This window comes from Falco biarmicus, chromosome Z (genome assembly GCF_023638135.1).
Source record: "Falco biarmicus isolate bFalBia1 chromosome Z, bFalBia1.pri, whole genome shotgun sequence".
NCBI classification, from domain to species: domain Eukaryota; kingdom Metazoa; phylum Chordata; class Aves; order Falconiformes; family Falconidae; genus Falco; species Falco biarmicus.
This window is the reverse complement of record NC_079311.1, coordinates 7,344,592-7,363,965: the sequence shown is the minus strand read 5'-3', so window position 1 is coordinate 7,363,965 and position 19,374 is coordinate 7,344,592. Positions and strand designations below refer to the sequence as shown.

Below are 19,374 nucleotides of genomic sequence, written 5' to 3'. Positions count from 1 at the left end.
TAAACATCCATATGTGAGAGACTAAACTAGAGGAGTACATCAGCTGGCATTTTCATTTCCGGGCATTGTAGGTTTGTATTAGGTGTATTGTCTGTATGTCAACCTTGGCTGAAGAGCAGCATTTTTGTGTAGTCATCTCTGGTTTTTTTCATGTGTGATGCAAGCCAGGCTGGGTGATGGCACACTTGGCTGAGTCAGATGGTCACAGAAGTGTGCAACATAACAGAGAAGTTGCCCTCCATTAGAACAGATGCATGAATCCAATTTAGCTCTGTCCCAGTAGCTGTGTGTAAATGGCACATGAAGTATATGTGCAGGGGCATATAAATCCTTCTCTAGTCTGACAGGAAAATGTAGCTCCTGATGAAGAAGGCTTCAACTGATGCTGAAGGTATAGTGTGTGTACTGGCAGATGTCTATGCCTGCATAGTTAACGCATCAGTGCATATGTAGTTTTTACACTGGTGCATGTAAAATTTATGTGCATAAAAGTTTACGTATGCGGTGCATAAAATTTCAGCATTAGCAACTATTGTATAAACTTGAAGCCAAAATAGAATAAATACAATGGCTAAGTAGTTGAAATTTAGTAAAGCCTTCAAAATAATGAAAAATTAAGCTTTCAAAGAAAAACATTATCCAAAACCTGATTTTGAAAACTTCTTTTTTAAAAACATTTCAAGAAGGAGAAAATAATAAATACAATAAGTGATAAATATCTTGCAGGACAAGATTTATTTTTTTTTAGCAATATTTTTTAATTTTTATTTAATTGCTCCAATGTGAGTTCAGCATTTGGTGTTGGGTCACTGGCTGAGTTCAGAAGAAGCCATGGAATATTTTTGTTGGGAAACCTAAACTTCTACGGAACACGGAAACCGCAAACAGAAAACAAACTGCAATTTCCTTAAAAGCTAATGAATTTGTACTGCTATGCTTTCTCACTTCTCCCTACTGTCAAAGCAGTTATCCAACTGGTTTAATATATCAGGTGGATTTTTCAGGACATGTAAGAATTGGTCAACCTGATGTGGAATCTTGCAGCCCCTTTGAGCATTCTCTCTGTTTTTTAATTGAGAGCTTCATATACTTCATCAAGGACACTTCAGAGCTGTTACTAAAAAATTAGTGTAATAGTAAACTAAAGAATAATAGCCTTGAATTTATTCAAGTGCACAAAAAAAATCCTTTTTGCGTGGTAGAACAAGGCAAACATGGTTCCATGAAAGAGATAAGGGAGGTTGCTTTGTATCAGTTATAACTTTGGCAGACTACCAAATGTTAATTTGCTTTTAGCTAGTTGAGATTAAATGTAATTCCTACCCTGAGCTGCCTTAAAGTAAGCAAGCATGAAAGTGTTTTCAGAGTAATCTGGGAGGAATTGACATTTAAGGGAGTTAGCATTACATCTGCACTTTAAGGATATTAATTTCATAGATAAATTAACTACATTATTCTGTCTTTATCTTATATTTTGAAAGGACTCCATCAGCCAGAGCAATGGCAGCCCAGGGTCAGCTGAAACTGCTCTTATCCCAGCCATACTGTAATTGGAACTTGCTTTTGGAAACGTTGCTACATCATGATTGTCTCTTAGTGAAAATTTTACTGAGAAGTTCAAGTAAGTATTTATACTTTCAATCCTTACATCAGTGAGAAACGCAAATTCATTTTTAACTATTTAAATACTGAAGGAAGGCTGTCAGCCACTTTTTGGGGGTATCAGTGGCCATTCAGTTATCAGTACAACACTTTTAATGAGAACATTTTGCAGTCAATCTGAGTATTCATAGTTTCAGAGCGGACTACAATTTGATAAAATAGGCTGCTTTAGTACATGCAGAGGTGTCAAAGTGAATTTGAATTTAACAGAGCTCTGATACCAAAACTGCTTTACTCAGGTTTTTAAAAGTGTGGATTAGTTGTCTGAAAGATCACTTTCAAAATTATGGGTCAACAGTGGAAAGCTTCTAGAGGTTTTCTTTAGGATACTGCATGTTTATCATTGTAGGCATTCTAGAAGTACATTTGTGTTCTTCCTGTTGTTAATACTCTCGTTAATGCCGTTATGAAAGTAGAACAAATAAAAGAATGGCTCTACATGGTTTCTTGTCATTCTGCTAATACTGTGTTTGAAGCAGCAAACTTTATCACATCTTTCCTTTTAATAGCTTTCGGATCCAATGATCAGTTTTTTTGAAAATCTAATAGTATAATCACCTGTTTGACGCAATTTTGCAGTAATAGCGAATGAGGGTCTCAGTTTCTATCTTTCTTTAGCAAAGGAATTCTCCCTACTTCGCAGAAAAACTCTTAGGTCTACATAATATTAGGTATACCACAATTCTGATTCTGTCATTTTAAAGTGGTCTAACATTTGTCAGGGGTACAACATTGCTTCCACTTCTGTCAGCTTACTGAAAGCTGCACTACATCCGCTTGCCTATTCAAATACCTGTCATCTTTTACAAAGACTGACAAATGTTTTATCAGGATCATGTTCCTACCCTAGTGTTATCCAGTATTGAATTTCACTAGCTGCTTAAATTATCACAGGTATTAAGTGACAGAATGTATTAATCTATTGACTGACCAACCTCTTGAGTTTCGGGGAAATATATACTACCTTGAATTAGAAAATGTGCTATTTGTACAGACTTCATTAATGTAATTACAATATTGGTATGAATAAACTTCCATTTTAGAGAAAGTTAAAACCTGTGATGATCCATATCTTCTAAATTAATTTCAATAGGGTTAATTACCTAGTGATAAAATTATTGTATTCTGTATTCATTCTCCTGTACAGCAGCTTTCTGATGCTATATAATCTAATTATTTTTTTTTAGCACATGAGCTGTTATGTATTAGTACAAGGGAAGTTGGGCTAATAAGCTACACCATACTACTGGCAATGACAGTTTTGGATTCTTCTGTTCAGTAGGATAAAAGGCTTAAAGAATTACGTGCTCATCAACAGCAAAATTTTGCATTGTGAAGTCTTATGCATGAAAACAGATAAAAAGCTAAGTATACCATAGTTTTTGAGTGATTTGCCCTAGTGATAACAAAACTCCCTGGTATTTAACTAGATGATAAGAATTTTTTGAATAGGAAAAGCCTTCTCACATTTTACTTTCTTTTACATTCAGTTGTTCCATTTTTCTTTGAAAAGCAGGCCGGAAGGCAAGATTTTTCTTTAAATAGGTGCTTATATGTTGATGATTTTAGATAACGATAACATTTTTTTTTTTTAATGTAGCAATACTTTGGGATACTTACAGTAGGCATCACACAAGCACGTTTAATTTACTTGCCAATCCCATTGTTCTCATATGGTTGTCACTTGGTGAGGGTCAGAAATACCGTATATTCCCTGTCATAGTAGGGACTACTGTTGGGATTGGCAAAGTTTTCTCATCAGGAGGAGTATTTTGGGGGAATGCATGTATGCATGGTTTACTGTTGCTAAATATTACTAGAAGGTTATCATATTTGTTGAAGCTCTTGAAATTCTATATAAGCTGTCTGAACAGCAAGGTGACAGGATTTGGATTTTTGAAATTTTTTTGAATGATGTGGTATATATATAACGTACGTAAAAACTAAAATGCTCCTCACATATGAAGTTATCGCATCAAAAATACTAAAGGCAATAGATCAGGATACGCAAGACTGAACTGCTGATTTGTCTCCATTGTGTATGGCCGCTGCATAAAGGCAACTGAAAAAAACAGTCAAAAAATCAGATTTGCATATTGGACCTCTATAACTTAAACTACGAGTCTAAATAACCAAGGTGTTATTCAATAGAGTTACAGTTAATTACAGTGTAATATAGTCCTAAAGTTGTTTTCTGTAGGTCCAGCATTCAGAAAATTTCTTAAAACACATGTTCTTGAGTGAGTGAAGCGTGTGCCTTTACAGTGAGAAATAATGAAGGGTAGCTGGTACTGTGTTAGTTTTCTGAATAAACAGTTTTGCAGTTTTCTTGGCAGAATTTTTTACCACAATTGCTTTATCACCCATGGATATGAAACAGAAATGGATTATTTTGACAAGCAACAAATAATAGAGGAATAAAGAAAGTGGTGCTTGCATAATGCGAGTCATTGAATCCAGCAGATGCTAATAAGAAAACAGGAAGGGTGAAAGTGAACTCTGAGAATTTCTGCTAAACTTGCTCTAAATGCATGACATACCAGCAGAACAGTCTGTGACTTTTCATTTGAGAGCCTTTATTTCCAGGAACCAGGAGTTCTTTGCATGATAAAATAAAAAGCAATAGCTTTATTGGATTACACTGGCCCAACAGAGGGTTAACACCAAAGGGAACCTCAGCAGTCAACAGACACCTCACAATTTACCAACAGCAGATAAGAAAGAGGTCTCTGGGAGATTGTCAGAAGCACACATCCAAGGCCTTCCATTGGTCCTTGGGCCTCATAGGTACTTCGTTTAAGGAGTAGAAATGGCAGCACCAAGTTAATGTTGTACAATAAAAAAAGCAATGTATTCCTTTTTTAAAAAAAATCATATTCATTACAATAAGTAAGTGAGGCTCCAGTTGTTACAGAGATTTAATTTCATTTTCTACACACAACTTTAAAGTGAATACTGGCATGTGGAGATAAACTAGAAGAAAACTGCTTTCACAGCAGGACAAGGCCATTGGCACTTTCACCTAATACTTTTGGCTTACGCGATGCAGATTTGAGGGACTAATGAAGACGGTATTGTGTCACCTGTACAATTAAACCTGGACGATATCCTGGTCCCCACTAAAACTTTGAAATAAGAACTGATAGCAACATTTGCAAATGTTCTGTGATAAGTTTAAAGCTGCAAATCTGAAAATTGACACAAAGAAATGTGAGTTGCTTCAAAAAGGGATAATTTATTGTGCACACATAAGCAGGGTGGGGAAGGGAGGTTTTCCTGCTGAGAGGGTAAAACTCTGTGGTGCAGTACAGCCAACTCCCTACACATTAATAGATAGAAAGATTTTTCTAAGACTGTGCTTTTATAAACCAATTCCTGGCAAGAGAAATTACTTGAAAATATATCGTAGAATGGAAAGATCATTTTTTTTCCTCACTCCAGTTCTTTGCTCCTTGTGAAGAGCTCTTTAACTGCCACAATGTGTGATGTGGCATTTTAAAGTACATTTTAGGCACTAATTAAACTGTAATTATATTTCATTAAATTAATTAAATTTTAGTAATTTAAAGGTAAATAGCACAGGTTTTTTGTAAGTTAACCTAAAAGAACAGTCAGACTTTACCAACTGATCTCACTTAGGAATTAGACTAAACCTTTAGTGACAGCAGTGGGTTATTATGAAAGAAAATGTACATTCCTTAAATAAATCACCATCTCCATTAAAATCCTGGCGTTAGCTAAACTGTATAGCAATTTAAATCTTTTGTTTCAAGTACTTGAATGTCATTAATTTTGTACTTCCTTGTAAAAACTCCATGGATTTAGTAATCCTGAGACACAATCTACCAGGCAACTGGAAATACTAGCAACTGAGCTGGTCCCGCGGTTCAAGCACACACAGTTTTGGGAAATATAGTTTTATCCCAAAAATCAAACCAGCAACACTGTCTTCATTAGGAGAGCACAGGTAAGTCTCTTAGAGGAATTTATATGCTTGTGCAGAGATAGCTCTGTCCTCCAGATATTTGCGGATCATTCAGGATGAGGTGTGTGAGTACGGACTCCAGAACACCTGAAACTTCTCTTAGCTTCTTCATGACAGCAAATTGTATCATGGTAGCCTAACAACAAAAGGTCAGAACCTTATTTTAAAAGTGGTGTCTCCTCAAAATACTCATCAGACCGATAAACTTATTGGATACTCTACCTGCATAACCAATGTGGTGAAATGGTAGAAGGGTTTACTGGCACAATGTAAATCTCACTGGAAGATTGATAGAAAAGCAACCTTAATCAGGTACCTTATTCCTTTTGATGACTTTCCAGTGATAAGCTAAAGAAAACAGTAAACAGATTTTATGGAGTTTCTGAAATATTGAATAGTAATTTCCATTTGGACTGTTACAGAGCCCTGCTGATAATTATATTCTTCCTCTTGACAAAGTGTGAAGATAGTCTTTGTGATATATCTGTGTATCTCTGTGACTGTAATATATGGTCATATGGGTAGCTTGTCAAAGACCTAGTCATTGCTGGTAGGAAGTTCTTGCTACAGTAGAGCTCTACGCTGAATACATTTTAAGAGGGTAACCTGTTCCAGTATCAATCCCAATACATGGAGTAATATAAAGGAGGTAATGTGGCCATAGGACTACATTTAATATTGCCTCCTCAAATTTTGGCTATCAGAATGTCACAATTTCAACGTACTATCCCATAAAATCAATGCTGGAGGTATTCTGGTAGTAATGATTTTTTCTGTTTGACACAAGTAAGATAGATTTCACAGAAGCCATTAACCCAGAGATTCATTCATCGAAGTATCTTCTCAGATAGTTGAAAATAAAATGCTTACGGAGAAAAAGTTCTAAAGGGAGTTGAATGAGAGTAAAATGCTACAAGATTGGTGATGTATAAATATATGGGCACAGAAGCAGTTTGCTTGTATGTTAATAATTTATGGGTAGTCTTTTTGTCTTCTGTTGAGCTTTTTAGTTGTCACTGGATTCACAGGTGGCAGCTAATACAGGGGATATTATTGTCTGGGTTTTACTAAATTGGACTACGTAGGGTTAAGGTCTGCATTTTGTTCAATATAGAAGTAATATGATCTAAAATTTCTTTCTGGAATTAAAAACTAAAATAATAGACTTTCTGCCAAAATGAAGCCATATTCAAAATTTACAATAGATTTTAGCTGTCAAGACTGATTGGAGAATGATGATTGCATTGGAGAGGAGCAACTCTATGAGAGACAAGTAAAATGATCTACCAGAACACAGTCAGAAAAAGAATAGGAAAGAAGCCAGTGACAGAAGAAGCACTGAGAATATAGAGCAAAGAAGCAAGTAGTGCAGAGTGCCTGCCGAAAGGTTTGGTTCCATAAACAAATAAAGTATATCTTTTTTGCATTCTTTATTTCTTCATCAGCTGCTGTGATTTAAACTATAAAGAAAGCAGAGGTTTTATGCTCTTTGGAAGTAAAAGTACCATATCGGAAATAACTGGTTCCATCTTTACTTTCTCTTCCTAAATGAAACAGCATGTATAAATTTGAATTTTGACTACCTCTTTTGGTCAAAAAAGACAGCATAACTATTTATAGCTTGTCTGTCTTGTAAGGATTCACTAGGGAAAGAGAAGTCTAGAGTCACTAACAGAAGATTTTCTAAATTCAGTAAGATTCATTTCATGGCTAAACCAGTGGCAGATAAGAGCTGGATGAGTGTGATAATGTCAGCAAGCTACTGGGAGGTATTTCTATCAGTAAGAAAGAAATATGGATAAATTACACTTGTAAGTCTGCCTCTCTGAAGATATGTTTTTAAAATACATGGTACTATCCCAGGAGGTTAAGTGCATTATTTTGTCATAGGCAGAATGATTCATTGTGACTGGTTAGGGCATAGCTGTTATTTGCTAGATATATACTTTTCTTATAAAGATATTATTTAATAATATTAACATTTTCTATCTATTTTGTCATCCTCCATGAATATGGAACATTATGCTATATGGAAATAACAAATAGCAGATTCTCTTTAACAGGTAGCTAAGATAAGTATATAGCCATATTTATGTATGATGCAAGTCCTGCTAAAATGAGAAAGAAGCATCTCCTTTGAGCTACCTATAGGAGTTTTAGATTCCCTTCACAGATTAGCTTTTGATACATAAATGCAGTGAGTGGAGGGAAGATGTATATGTATATGTATATGTATATGTATATGTATATGTATATAGGGAAGCATCGGTGGGCAATGAGTATGATGCCTATCATATAAATACTGTTCTTATGTGAGGATTAACAAGAAGGCTGCATTAGAGTTCAAAGTAAGATGAATATTTAATGTTATGACAGGTGAGCTAATAAACGTTGAAGAAAAATTCTAAGGCAAGAGAAATCTACTTATCTTTGTGTAGACTGCTAATTCATAATATTTAGCTAGCTATACTGATCAACTGGCTAAACCTTTCAACCAACTGACATTATCCTTTAAGGTCCCTTCCAACCCAAAATATTCTATGATTCTATGATCCATGCCAGTTCATCAGTCAGAAAACTCGTTTCAACCTGAGCTTTGAAGGGTCAGATATTCTTACAACAAGGGCAACATTTGCTTCAGGGTAGAACAAGAAAAAGCTGATGAAAGCTTACATATCTTGTTACGTTTAGCCTCAGAATGCTTTCCCAGTGGATTCCTGAAGATCTCTGCTTAAAAGCACAGGGCTTGTATGATACACTAGTTATAAGAAGATATATATGTAACCCCCTACAGAATTCCTTTATACTTCTTTCCATTTATCTACATTTATTGGTAGCACTAAGTCGATGAGAGAAGTTATTTATAAGTTGTGACTGAAACTTTCCAAGTGGCAAGATCATAAAGCAAATTTAGGCTTAATTTCAAGTCATAAAGCCCCTTTAAACAAAGCCATTTCCCATCATATTCTGCAAAGAAAGTTTACATAGTATTTAAAATATCAGTAAACCCTCCTCCCTAGAATTTGGTTAAAGTAATTTTTTTAAAAAACCCACCTTATAGTAATACAACCAAAGTTCAATTCAGATTTTCATCTCACAATTTGAATACCTCTGAGTTTTCCTTCTGGAACTGCTTTTTGTGCTTTCTTGGTTCTTTCTTTGTCATATCCATATTAGACAACATATCACTGGTTTGAGAGAATTAGCAGAATTCATTTGATTCTTTGCTCAGAAGCATTTGACATTGGAAGGTGTCTCAGCAAAATATGGCAGCTCATAGCTGACTGACTAAAAAAAATTCTTATTGCTGATAAGCTCACCTTGGTTATTGCAAAAAGAAGTGGCAGGTGCTTGCAGTGGGTGATTCTCTGTTATGGGGGCACCGAGGCACCCATCTGCCAGCCTGACAGGGAAGCACGTGAGGTATGCTGCCTTCCAGGAGCTGAGATCCGAGGTATTGCTGAGAGGCTGCCGCACCTCGTCAAAAGCATGGACATTATCCTCTTCTGATCTTTCACATGGGCACGAATGATGCCACAAGCCAGAACCTGGGCAGAATCAAGGAAGGCTATAAAACCCTGGTGGTGCAAGTGAAACATTTTGGTGCCCAAGTTATTTTGTCTTCCATTTTACAAGTAAGAGGAAAGGATGCAAACAGAAGTAGACATATAATGCACATCAACTTCTGCCATTGTGGCCAGTGCCATCATGAGGAGTTTGCCTTTTGTGACAATGGGATGTTCTTTGACTATAGCCTGTTAGGGAGGGATGGGATCCACCTGTCTAGAAGAGGCAAGGGACTCTTTGACTGCAGGCTGGCCAGCTTGGTGAGGCGGGATTTAAACCGAAGGACTCAGGGGGAGTGGTCCAGTGTGGCGCAATGCTCACGCTATCGCATACAACTGAGGAATAAGACAGGTCAACCAAAGCAGCGATGTGTGTTCCTCAGCCACCTCCCAAGATGAGTACCAGGCAGCCAGCCACTTCAGGGGTGCGTGTGGCTATGGTGGATCCTTTTGCTCCCCTCCTGGGAAACCTGCATGCTCCATTACATGTCTGAAATGCCTGTACACCAACACATGCAGCGTGGGGAATAAAGAGGAAGATTTAGAGATCTGTGTGTGGTTGTAGGGCTGTGGTTGCAGGGTGATCCTCCTGCTCTGCTCTGCCCTGCTGAGGCCGCATCTGGAGTGCTGTGTCCGTGCTGGGCTTCCCAGTTCAAGGGGGACAGGGAGCCACTGGAGAGGGCCCAGCGGAGGGCTGCAGAGGCGATGAGGGGGCTGGAGCACCCGCCTGCTGAGGAAAGGCTGGGAGAGCTGGGCTGGTTTAGCCTGGAGAGGAGAAGGCTGGGAGGGCATCTTGTCAACGTCTGCAAATCACTTGAGGGCAAGTGTCAAGAGGAGGGGGCCAGGCCCCTTTCAGTAGCGCCCAGCGGCAGGACGAAGGGCAACGGGCACAAACTGCATCACGGGAAAGTCCATCTGAATCCGTGGAAGGACTTCTTTCCTTTGAGAAGGACTTCTTTCCTTTGAGGGTGACCGAGCAGTGGAAGATGCTGCCCAGAGGGGCTGTGGCGTCTTCTTCTCTGGAGGCACTTGAAACACACCTGGAGGCAACTCTGTGTGACCTGCTCTAGGAGAGCCTGCCTGAGCAGAGGCTTGGCCTAGGTGGTCTCCAGAGGTCCCCTCCAACCCCCACCATGCTGTGATTTGGTGATCTGCATTCTTCCTTCGGGAGAAAAATGCAGAGCTTGTTGGTTGTGAAATCACTGGTCTTGTTTTTCAGCTTTCTACATCCTATGGGCTGCCCAGACTGAGTGGTTTACAAGAATGTGTGGAATCGATTTTAGCAATTCAGAGGAGAGTAAAATGATATTTTTTAGTTTTACAACATTCTGAAGTCATTCAGAGCTGGGTAGAAAACAGCAGTTTTCCACTGTGGTGGATTTTGGAGACTGTTTGAACCACTCAAAAAAGGCACCCTAGAAATTTAGTCTCTCCTGTCTTTCTCCTGCACAGATTGTGAAGATAAGGGCAGCCAGACTGACATAAAACAAGGACATTTTCAAGCATAATTTTATCTGTATCAGTTGTATAGAAACTTCCCGTTTTGCAAACTAGAAACTTAAGTTAGAAGTGTTTAATTGGCTCTGGCTGTGGTCATATGTTATGGCTGTTCACATCAAAACCATATTCCACAGCTAGGTAGGAAACTGTGGCCTTTGACGTTAGCACAAGTCAAAGCCACTGAATTGCATTGGTTCGAAGAGGTTTAGCCACATCACTATCTTTTGGCTGGGAGAATGTTTTACAATGGTTATAAAAAACATTTAGAAATACATGTTAGGTAAGCTGTTACCTCACAACTCTATGAAATTCACTAGTTGTCTGTAAAGACACAATTATCTGTATCTTAGCAGGGCTGAGGTTTTGTTTTGCAGGACTGATTTCTTCATTTCATCTTCTGAAAAATGAAGCAAACGCATTTTGGGCAGTATGCAGCTGCTACTTTGCTTTATTTTATATAACTAGAGTTCTGTTATTTCACGTGACTAATACATTGGTAAGAGGATTTAAGCAGTAATAACTTTTTGACTGTGATTCTACAGAAGTGGTACAATTTACTTCAGATCACTATTTAGTAAATAATCAAATGTCCATTATATATTGTGTGCATTTTTAATTAAGTAGGCATATTCCATAGTTTGTAAACATGTATGAGTCTTTTTTTTAACGGCTACATATAATTCAGGAGGACAGTGAAATGTCATTATGCAAATGAAAATCAGATTTCAGTATCTGTATTACTGTTGTTTGAAATATTACTCAGATACAGTTTGCAGTTTGATTAATACTGTTTATTACTGTGAACTTGAATTACTTGGAAATTATTGTAACCTTTTTTTTTTATTTTGAAGGAAATGAAGTACTGAGTCGTGATGAACAAAGTTCTCTCTTAGAGCAAATAAATAACAAAGAGCCTACTCTGATCGAAACAATCTTCATGGTACTGTCTTACTGCACTTTATCACCCAAATCTCTTGGCATTGCTTTTGAGTCATACATGGAAAAAGAGCAGTTGTGGAAGTGCTTATACAATATGACAGGTATTTAATTTGTTAATAAGTATTTAAAACCTGATGTTAAACATTGTCAGTTTTCAGACACGTAGAGCATATCAGTTTTAAATCAGATGAAATGATGGTAGCTTACTTTAAAATTATATGTGATCGAAGTGTTTTGAGCAAGTTCATGGCAGGACTGGTGAAAATTTAGAAGAAAGCAGAGGTTATGGAGCAGTGTGGTCAACCGAGTCTGCTTTCCTTAAGCATCTGTCTTACCAGCAGGCTGGCAGCAGATGGTTTCTGTAGCTCTCTACCAATACAGGTTCTTTGTTTCTGTGCACGTAATAGATCCAGACCTTTGCCACAATTGAAAACTAAGAAACAATTAAAGGAGAGTGGTAAAAGAAAAGGAAGGACTCCTGTTGAGGGAGATATAGTCTGATGGGCATATAGGCTCTGCTGGCAAGAGGCAGACGGGCTCCTGATTTTCCAAGTGGAGGGAGAGCTGCCCTCACAATTAGACCAACTAACTCTGCCCCCAGGGAAAAGCAGTGTTCAACCAGAAAAGAGAGGTGAGTTTAGAAGGGTGATCTTGCAAATGATGGCTGAAATGCAGGAAAGCTCAAAAGAAAAAGAAGAAAATGGGATATGTAAGAGGGGAAACAGAATTATGAACATCATGAAGTTGAAAACACTGGTGGTAAAAGTTCTCAGGTATTCCTCAGGGAAAAATGGGATTGCAAAAAGTAAAGTCTGAGAGGAAGAAAAATACAGAAATGTTGCATGGAAACGTCCAGAAAGGTCATGCAGAGAAGACTAAAACTTAGATCAGCAGAAAGTACAGACAAGCAAAACTATGAGCAAAGGACCTAACATGTCAAAAGACATCTTGGATGAGTCCTGCATCACTCTGCCTGAGAACTGCTACTCTGTGGTGATGGAGAAACTGCAATTCTCTGTGGTATTAAGAATGCGGAGAAGATTGATACTTTTTGTAATGTCAATAACTGTATTCAGGATGGTCCATTTTCAACATGCAATCTCTGATAACAAGCTGTCTCCCTGTTGATGACTATAATTTCTATGCATTTTTGCTTCCAAAATAGCTTTTCTTTCTCTGCTGTGCTCTAGCGTAAAGGTTGGGGTATCTAACAAATGGAAGTTCATTAGTACTATCAATACAAGGAAGGACGTAGAAAAAAATAGGTATATCTCTTTGCTTCATTGATGTCTAACATGTAATTTAATGTATTCCATATAAAAAGGAAGACATCAATCAGCTTAAATTAACTTTTTAGAAACATATTGATGGAGAAATGAGGATGAAAGAAATAAATTACATTGTATTTTTGTCAGTACTATATTAAGATGGCACAAGATGCTACATTGTTTTGCTTTATATGCCTTTCTTTAATTTGTAACAGAGTAATAAGTCTATGTTATTATGAATCATAACATCGTTACTTTTCTTTCCATAAGAATTCTGAAACACTTCTTTCTGAAACAGATTTACACAAATTACTACACGTACTGAATATTTAATAACTCTTCCTTCTGAAGTTTCCAGTTGTGGTGAGCCGGAGCCAGAGGTTATCAGATGCTTGAAGTTGACTTTGATTAATTCAGTCAAGGGTATAGTGAAGCAGATAATTTCTTTGATGCATTCATGGGAGGCAACAGAAAACTACGGAACATACCAGCACAAGCAAATAGTTCCTGAAAGTTTACTGAAAACAGTTCCAAAGGAATGGAATTACACTCCTCGGGAAATGAAGAGAAAAGAATCTGGGAAATGTGGGTGAAATTTATTCTGTTTTATAAATTTGTCACAAGAGGTCATTACCACTTTAATGAGTACATAACAGAATTGAGCAGTTACGGTTTGTGAGTGTTGCAGTTTGACCACGAACAGATCAATTTCCAAACATTGTGTGTGGGTTTTTTTTAAGTACTTGGCGTTAAAATTCAGTTATTCTTTCTTGAGACTTATGCCCATGAATACGTAAACTTTTCAAAATAATCAGCATTCTAGTACTGATGCTAGTAATAGTACTGATGCTAATACTAGTAGTAGTACTGAATATATCTTTAGCACCTGGCAGTATTAAGGTGGGATTAAAGGCAGAGCAGAGCATGGTGCCTATGCTCTTGTCTTAATGGCTGTAACCAGTTCTTCCTTAGTCATCTTTTTAGTCAGGACTGTTTAGACTTAGATGCGCAATTCTGACTGAAATGATTACAATTTATTCATCCCAACTTTACATCCCAACAACTGATGTTTGAATAGCACTGAAAGTGTTGTGAAATATGCTACTGCTTTGTTGTTGAATAAAGAGAAATAATATACATAATAGGGTATGTTTTGAAGGTGATTACATGTAAAGTTAATTTCTGGTATATACATTCATAGCCTACAGTGTCTAAAGCATCTGTCATTTCAAAAGGCTAACTTGTGGAAACATTTCACCATAAATTTATTGCCACAAAGTATTACCTGATTATTTTCAATACAGTAGTATCACTGTAGTATATTCTGGCATGAAGTTTTGAATAGGTGGATTGTGGGCAAGCCATGGCATGAATCCATTCTTGCCATGTATCTTCTCTTCTGCATGTTGAGGCACATTTATGCAGCAGTGTGCTCACTGCAATCTCGCTGCAATCTCACTGTAATCTAGCACTTGTATGGCTTTTTTAGGCTATTGCTAAGCCTGAACTGATGTGCAAGCTGAGAGGTAAGGCTCAGATTTAGTGACAAATGAAATTGGCTGTGTGACACCTAGAAGAGACCTGGCTTGCTTTTTATTTTATTTTTTCTTCCAAACAAGTTGAGAATACCCCTGCAATGAGTCAGGGGTTTTCTTGGTTTGTTTGGGTTTTGTTTCAGTGGGGTTTTTTTAGATTTTGACTCTGCTCCAGGATCACCTTTTCGTGCATTTTTCCATGTTAGATATGTCTTGGGCTTTGAGCAGGATATTTTCTGTAGTTACTACTCTAGCTACTTTTAATATCTGGAATGTTTAAAATACAGTGTTATATAGCGTGCGTACTTATATGAAAGTTGATAAACTGAAGTTTTGCAGGTTTGAACATAGAAAGGGATTGATACAAAATTAAAAATTATGAAGGTATCTAATATCCTGAGACACTTGGTGCAATGTTCCACTCATGAAGTTGAAAAAATATTACCCTAAAATTTTGTAGAAAACTTTTTAGCCATTAAGTTGCCTTTTTCATTTAGCATGTAATAACTGTGCACAGCAGGACTAATTGTTAAGAGAATCACAGTCTGAATTCTAAATTTTCTAGGTTCTCTGTTTTTAATTCATGTTATTGTTTAGATTTTGTGGGATTTATGTGGAGGAAGCACAATAGAAGTCAAGCTACAGTGTTGAGTACTTGAGCTTTTTACCCATTTTCAGTACAAAAGAAAGTTAGAAATTATCATACAACATTCAGAAGCATGCAGTGATAGAACGAGAATGTTAATGTTAATCATATCTTCTTTTCTTTCTTTTTTTAAGGCTTCACAAGGCTTGCAGCTCAGGCAGTATCTATTGTAATCAGCAAGTTACCTACAGTGATTGCATGTTTGCCTCCCCCAATTAAGTACTTCTTTTTTCTGGCTGAGAGAAAAATGTCAAGAAACTTTGCTGAATTGAAGAAAGCTGGTCTGCTTGTCTGGAACTTGATTGTAATTATATGTCGGATATTTGAGGATGGAAATACTGCAGAACTTTTAACAGGTGCAACACTTGACAGATGGAGCAAAGAAAAACTCAGTTTAGTTCGTGTGTGCTTAGAAAGTATTATGGGAAAACAGAAAAGTGGTCCTAAGCAAGTAACCCAGAAGGTTATACAAAGCATAGAACAGCAAAGACCAAACTGGATTGAAAGCCAATTGCTGAAGGCAAGAAAATTGAGCACAGACTGGTAAGAATGTGGTAGTTTTCAGATGCTGTTGTTTGTTCTTTATTTTACTGGATTATTGGCACGTTTATGGCTATTGTTCAATTTTTAAAAAATGGGTGAACAGTGATCTTATGTGAAATGTATTAGTTCTTTAATATCGATGGCTTTATAGCCTGTTTTTGCAACTTAATTGTATTGCTGAAACATGATTGTTTCATTGGAACAGTGTCTTCATGGTACTTAGATATTTTCATGATCGTCCAAAAATGTGGACAATTTAGCTGGTGTATCTTTCAGAGTGTGGACTGATACACTGGCTAGAAGGGACCACAATATATTTACAAATTAATTTTGCTATGGTGATTAAATTAGGAGGGACTATGAAAAGCTTTCAGTGTTCATCTGTGATTAAAAAGTAAGCATACTTTGTTTTAAATCGTAACAACCCTGAAGGCAAGTAGGATGTATCAAAACAGGACAGGGAGAGTACCCTGCTGTGCCTTTCTGAGGAAATACCAACCTTCCCTGCAGATCTGACATTAAGGTCCAAGTGTTTTAAGTCCTTATAATGATTTTTTAAGGAGTTGTATACGTGTCAGTGCGTTCCTAGTCCAGTCTGTTGTAATGCTGAAGTCGTGTACGGTTCTGTAAAAATACTATTCATTGGCTTTCCAATATTAGATTTATTGGAGTTACATGATTTACTTTCAGCAGTCAACAAATTTATTGAGTAAGATTGCTTCTTTTTTTTTTTTTTTTTAATGATTATTCTTGAAGGTTGCAGTCGTTGCTATCCTGACAGTAACTGTCCATATAAACAAAGGATATAGTGGTTGTAGGTCGAAGTCACTGATACCAGTGAACAGGATCTCATGCAGTGCTTTAAGGGACAGTATCCTGTTTCTGCGAGTAGTCAGTTACCATGAGCAGCACTAAGCAGTAATAGTGTCACACAAATGCTCATTGACATTGACCTTTGTAATCTTTACATTTCCATTTAATACTAATTTACAAGCTCTAATCCAGTGATTAAAAGATTGAAGCCAGATGCCAGTGACTGAAAGAGTCATAGAATAAAAACCCCTTAATGATAATGTGTAAATTGATACTTAACATAATGGTTCCATAATACAATTTCTAATGTCACTGAGAGACTAGGTATTTCTTAAAAAAATAGAACTGCAAGGTGAGACAGTATTGTGGATAACCTCTAAAAACTAAAACTTCAGTATTTGCACTTCCAAAGCTGTGAATTTTAGATTAATATGCTACTCTATATTCTTTCTAGCATACCACAAAAATGCTGTATTATCCATCAGGTATCAGACTGCAGGAAATGAATGTGGGAAAATGTTTTCTGTACGTGTGCAGTGTCAACCGAAGTGAGAACTCGTTTGCAACTAGGGCCCCTAATTTTAAGCTTAAGAAACTGAAGAATGCATTACCTGGTCTCCAAGGGAGTACCTATATGATGCAGCTATCAAGCGAAGTCCCCTGACTTCAGTAGGATTTCTGCAACAAAAGTCTAGCATAGATGTTATTTTTCCATTTTATATTCAAATATCATGAGTCAATTTCTGGGGGAAAAAATGAGCTAGTTAATAAATAGCTGACATACTCAATGTAGAGATAAAATACTACAAATGCAAATTATAAGACTAATAAATTAAAGGTGAAATTCAAATATCAGTTGAGTAGCGGTCACATAATCACTAAACTAAAAGCAGATCATTCAAGAGGAGACTTGTGATGTTTACGTGATTTGTTTGAAATAGGAATGATTATACTTGAAAATCTAAGTTAGTGTAAAATTTTGTTTTCATAACCTTTTCATAATTAAAAACCTTTTCATAATTAAAGGATTTCTGTGGGTAACTGTATGCACGTGCGTTTATATATGTATATATTCATATTCATATTCATAAATGTTTATAGACTTTTAATAGATACAATATGCAGAAGAAAATAAAAACCATAAATCTCAAAAATTTGTTTGGGATTCACCTACCCAGTTGTGGAAACATCTTTGAAGTGCACTGGATTTTCATAAGCAAAAGTCATGCTTGATTTTGTGTCACATTATTGTTATCAGGACTGCTAGCTACATAGGTTCTTCCATTGTGGCACAGAAATTCAACTTAGTTTTTAGGAAAATTAAAAAAAAAAAATCTTCAGTGAAAGGTTCAGGAAGTGACAGTTGTAGGCATTGCCAGCCTCATGTACTGCCTGAAAGCATTGCTATTTATTAAAATAACCTTCACTTTGTGGTAGCACCAGAGCTGTAAACAGTTGCGTTGGATTCTGAAGAGCATGCATCCCGAGAAGAAAAGAAACGTCTGTCTTTGCAAAGTAATTTGTTGAGTTGAAGATTATTGTTTTTCATCATGGTGACCCTGACTTGGCTGGCTGGGTGCATATCCAGATTAAGATGAATGCAGTTATTCCTTGGCTGAGGTCTGCCTCTTTCAGGGCACATTCTTCCTAATGACATGATTGATAGGCAGTCCCAAATCCAGAGAGGAACTCATTAATCATTGCACTGACTGAATCCAATCATCTGCTTCACCTGCACAGTGACGGACAGGAAAGGATACAATTTGGGCACTGACACTGATAAACTCCTTTGTCAGAGGTCCTCAACTTTTTCAATGTCAGTCGCTAAGAAGTTTGACAAGAAATTCAGGTTGTATCTATATGTGGCGTGGAACAATCGGCCTTAAGTGTGCTTTGATTTTAAAGATCAATTTCTTTGAGGCTTTTCTGTAAAATACACCATAATAACAGAGTATCACTTACTTCCATTCAGCAAAGAACAAAATTATAGTTTGTATTTTGAAGCTATTTGCTCTGTGGGACGTTCTGAAGCTGCATGTGGAAGCAGTATCGGCTTTAATGTCCAGCAGCTGTGTAGCATTTAAGTGAGCCTGCAGGTCAAACAGCAACTTTCAGCAGAACTGACTTTGTAATCATGGCACACTTTCAACAGTAAACTGCAACTTACAGCCGACTATACCAAAGTATTTTGGGAGTTTTTTGATTTTACTTCTAAAAAATTAATTTTATTTATTTGTTTTTAATAATTCAGCATGCTTCTTTGAGAGATTTTAAATCAATCCAGTAATGACTGTAGAATAGAGAAAGCATGTTCTTGTTGGTCTCTCGAGTTCTTGACACATCTGTGTGTCAAGGTGCCAGCATATATCTCTGTTGCAGCTCTAATATCTGAGGAAAATAATTCATTGTAGCACTTCTTTTTTTAAGGCTTTGTCAATGTGCAATACTAAACCGGTGACTTACGTTGGTATGCAGAGAGAGCAGTCTGACAATGTTCAGAGTTCTCAGTGCATGTTTTTCAAGGCGTTTGGGGCAGTCACCTTCAGATACTTTTTTTAGCCATTTCACACAAATGCTTTTAAGAAGAAAAACAAGGAACAGTACAGGGCAAAAGGCGCAACAAGTGGCAAATAGGTACCTTTGAAATGGTTACCACCATACCAGTGGGAAGAAAAAGACTTCGGTTTAAAACTTCTAACCTATACTTAGAGAAATGGCTACCTTTCTGACATGTTAATTAGGCTTTAATATGTGCAGCCACAGGCAAAGGAAAATGTAAAAATATCAAATGCAAATGTCATTTCTAGTAGCAAAGGTACTTCTCTAGTGGAAAAGAAAATTTTTAAAAATGCATGCTTCTTGTATGTCCTTAGAGTAAAGAATGTTTTATGTTTTCATCTTTCAGTTTAAAACAATT

At 36.9% G+C, this 19,374-nt stretch overlaps 1 protein-coding gene across 2 annotated transcripts in view; it reads left to right on the top strand.

The window, feature by feature from the left end:
• The window catches only part of KIAA0825 (KIAA0825 ortholog), a 252,855-nt gene that overhangs the window by 106,471 nt on the left and 127,010 nt on the right, over positions 1 to 19,374 (top strand). For both annotated transcript variants that reach the window (XM_056325815.1, XM_056325816.1), the window contains 4 exons: positions 1,482 to 1,621; positions 11,565 to 11,753; positions 13,272 to 13,505; positions 15,236 to 15,644. In XM_056325815.1, coding sequence (XP_056181790.1) covers positions 1,482 to 1,621; positions 11,565 to 11,753; positions 13,272 to 13,505; positions 15,236 to 15,644 — 972 coding nt within the window. The remainder of the gene's footprint in view (positions 1 to 1,481; positions 1,622 to 11,564; positions 11,754 to 13,271; positions 13,506 to 15,235; positions 15,645 to 19,374) is intronic.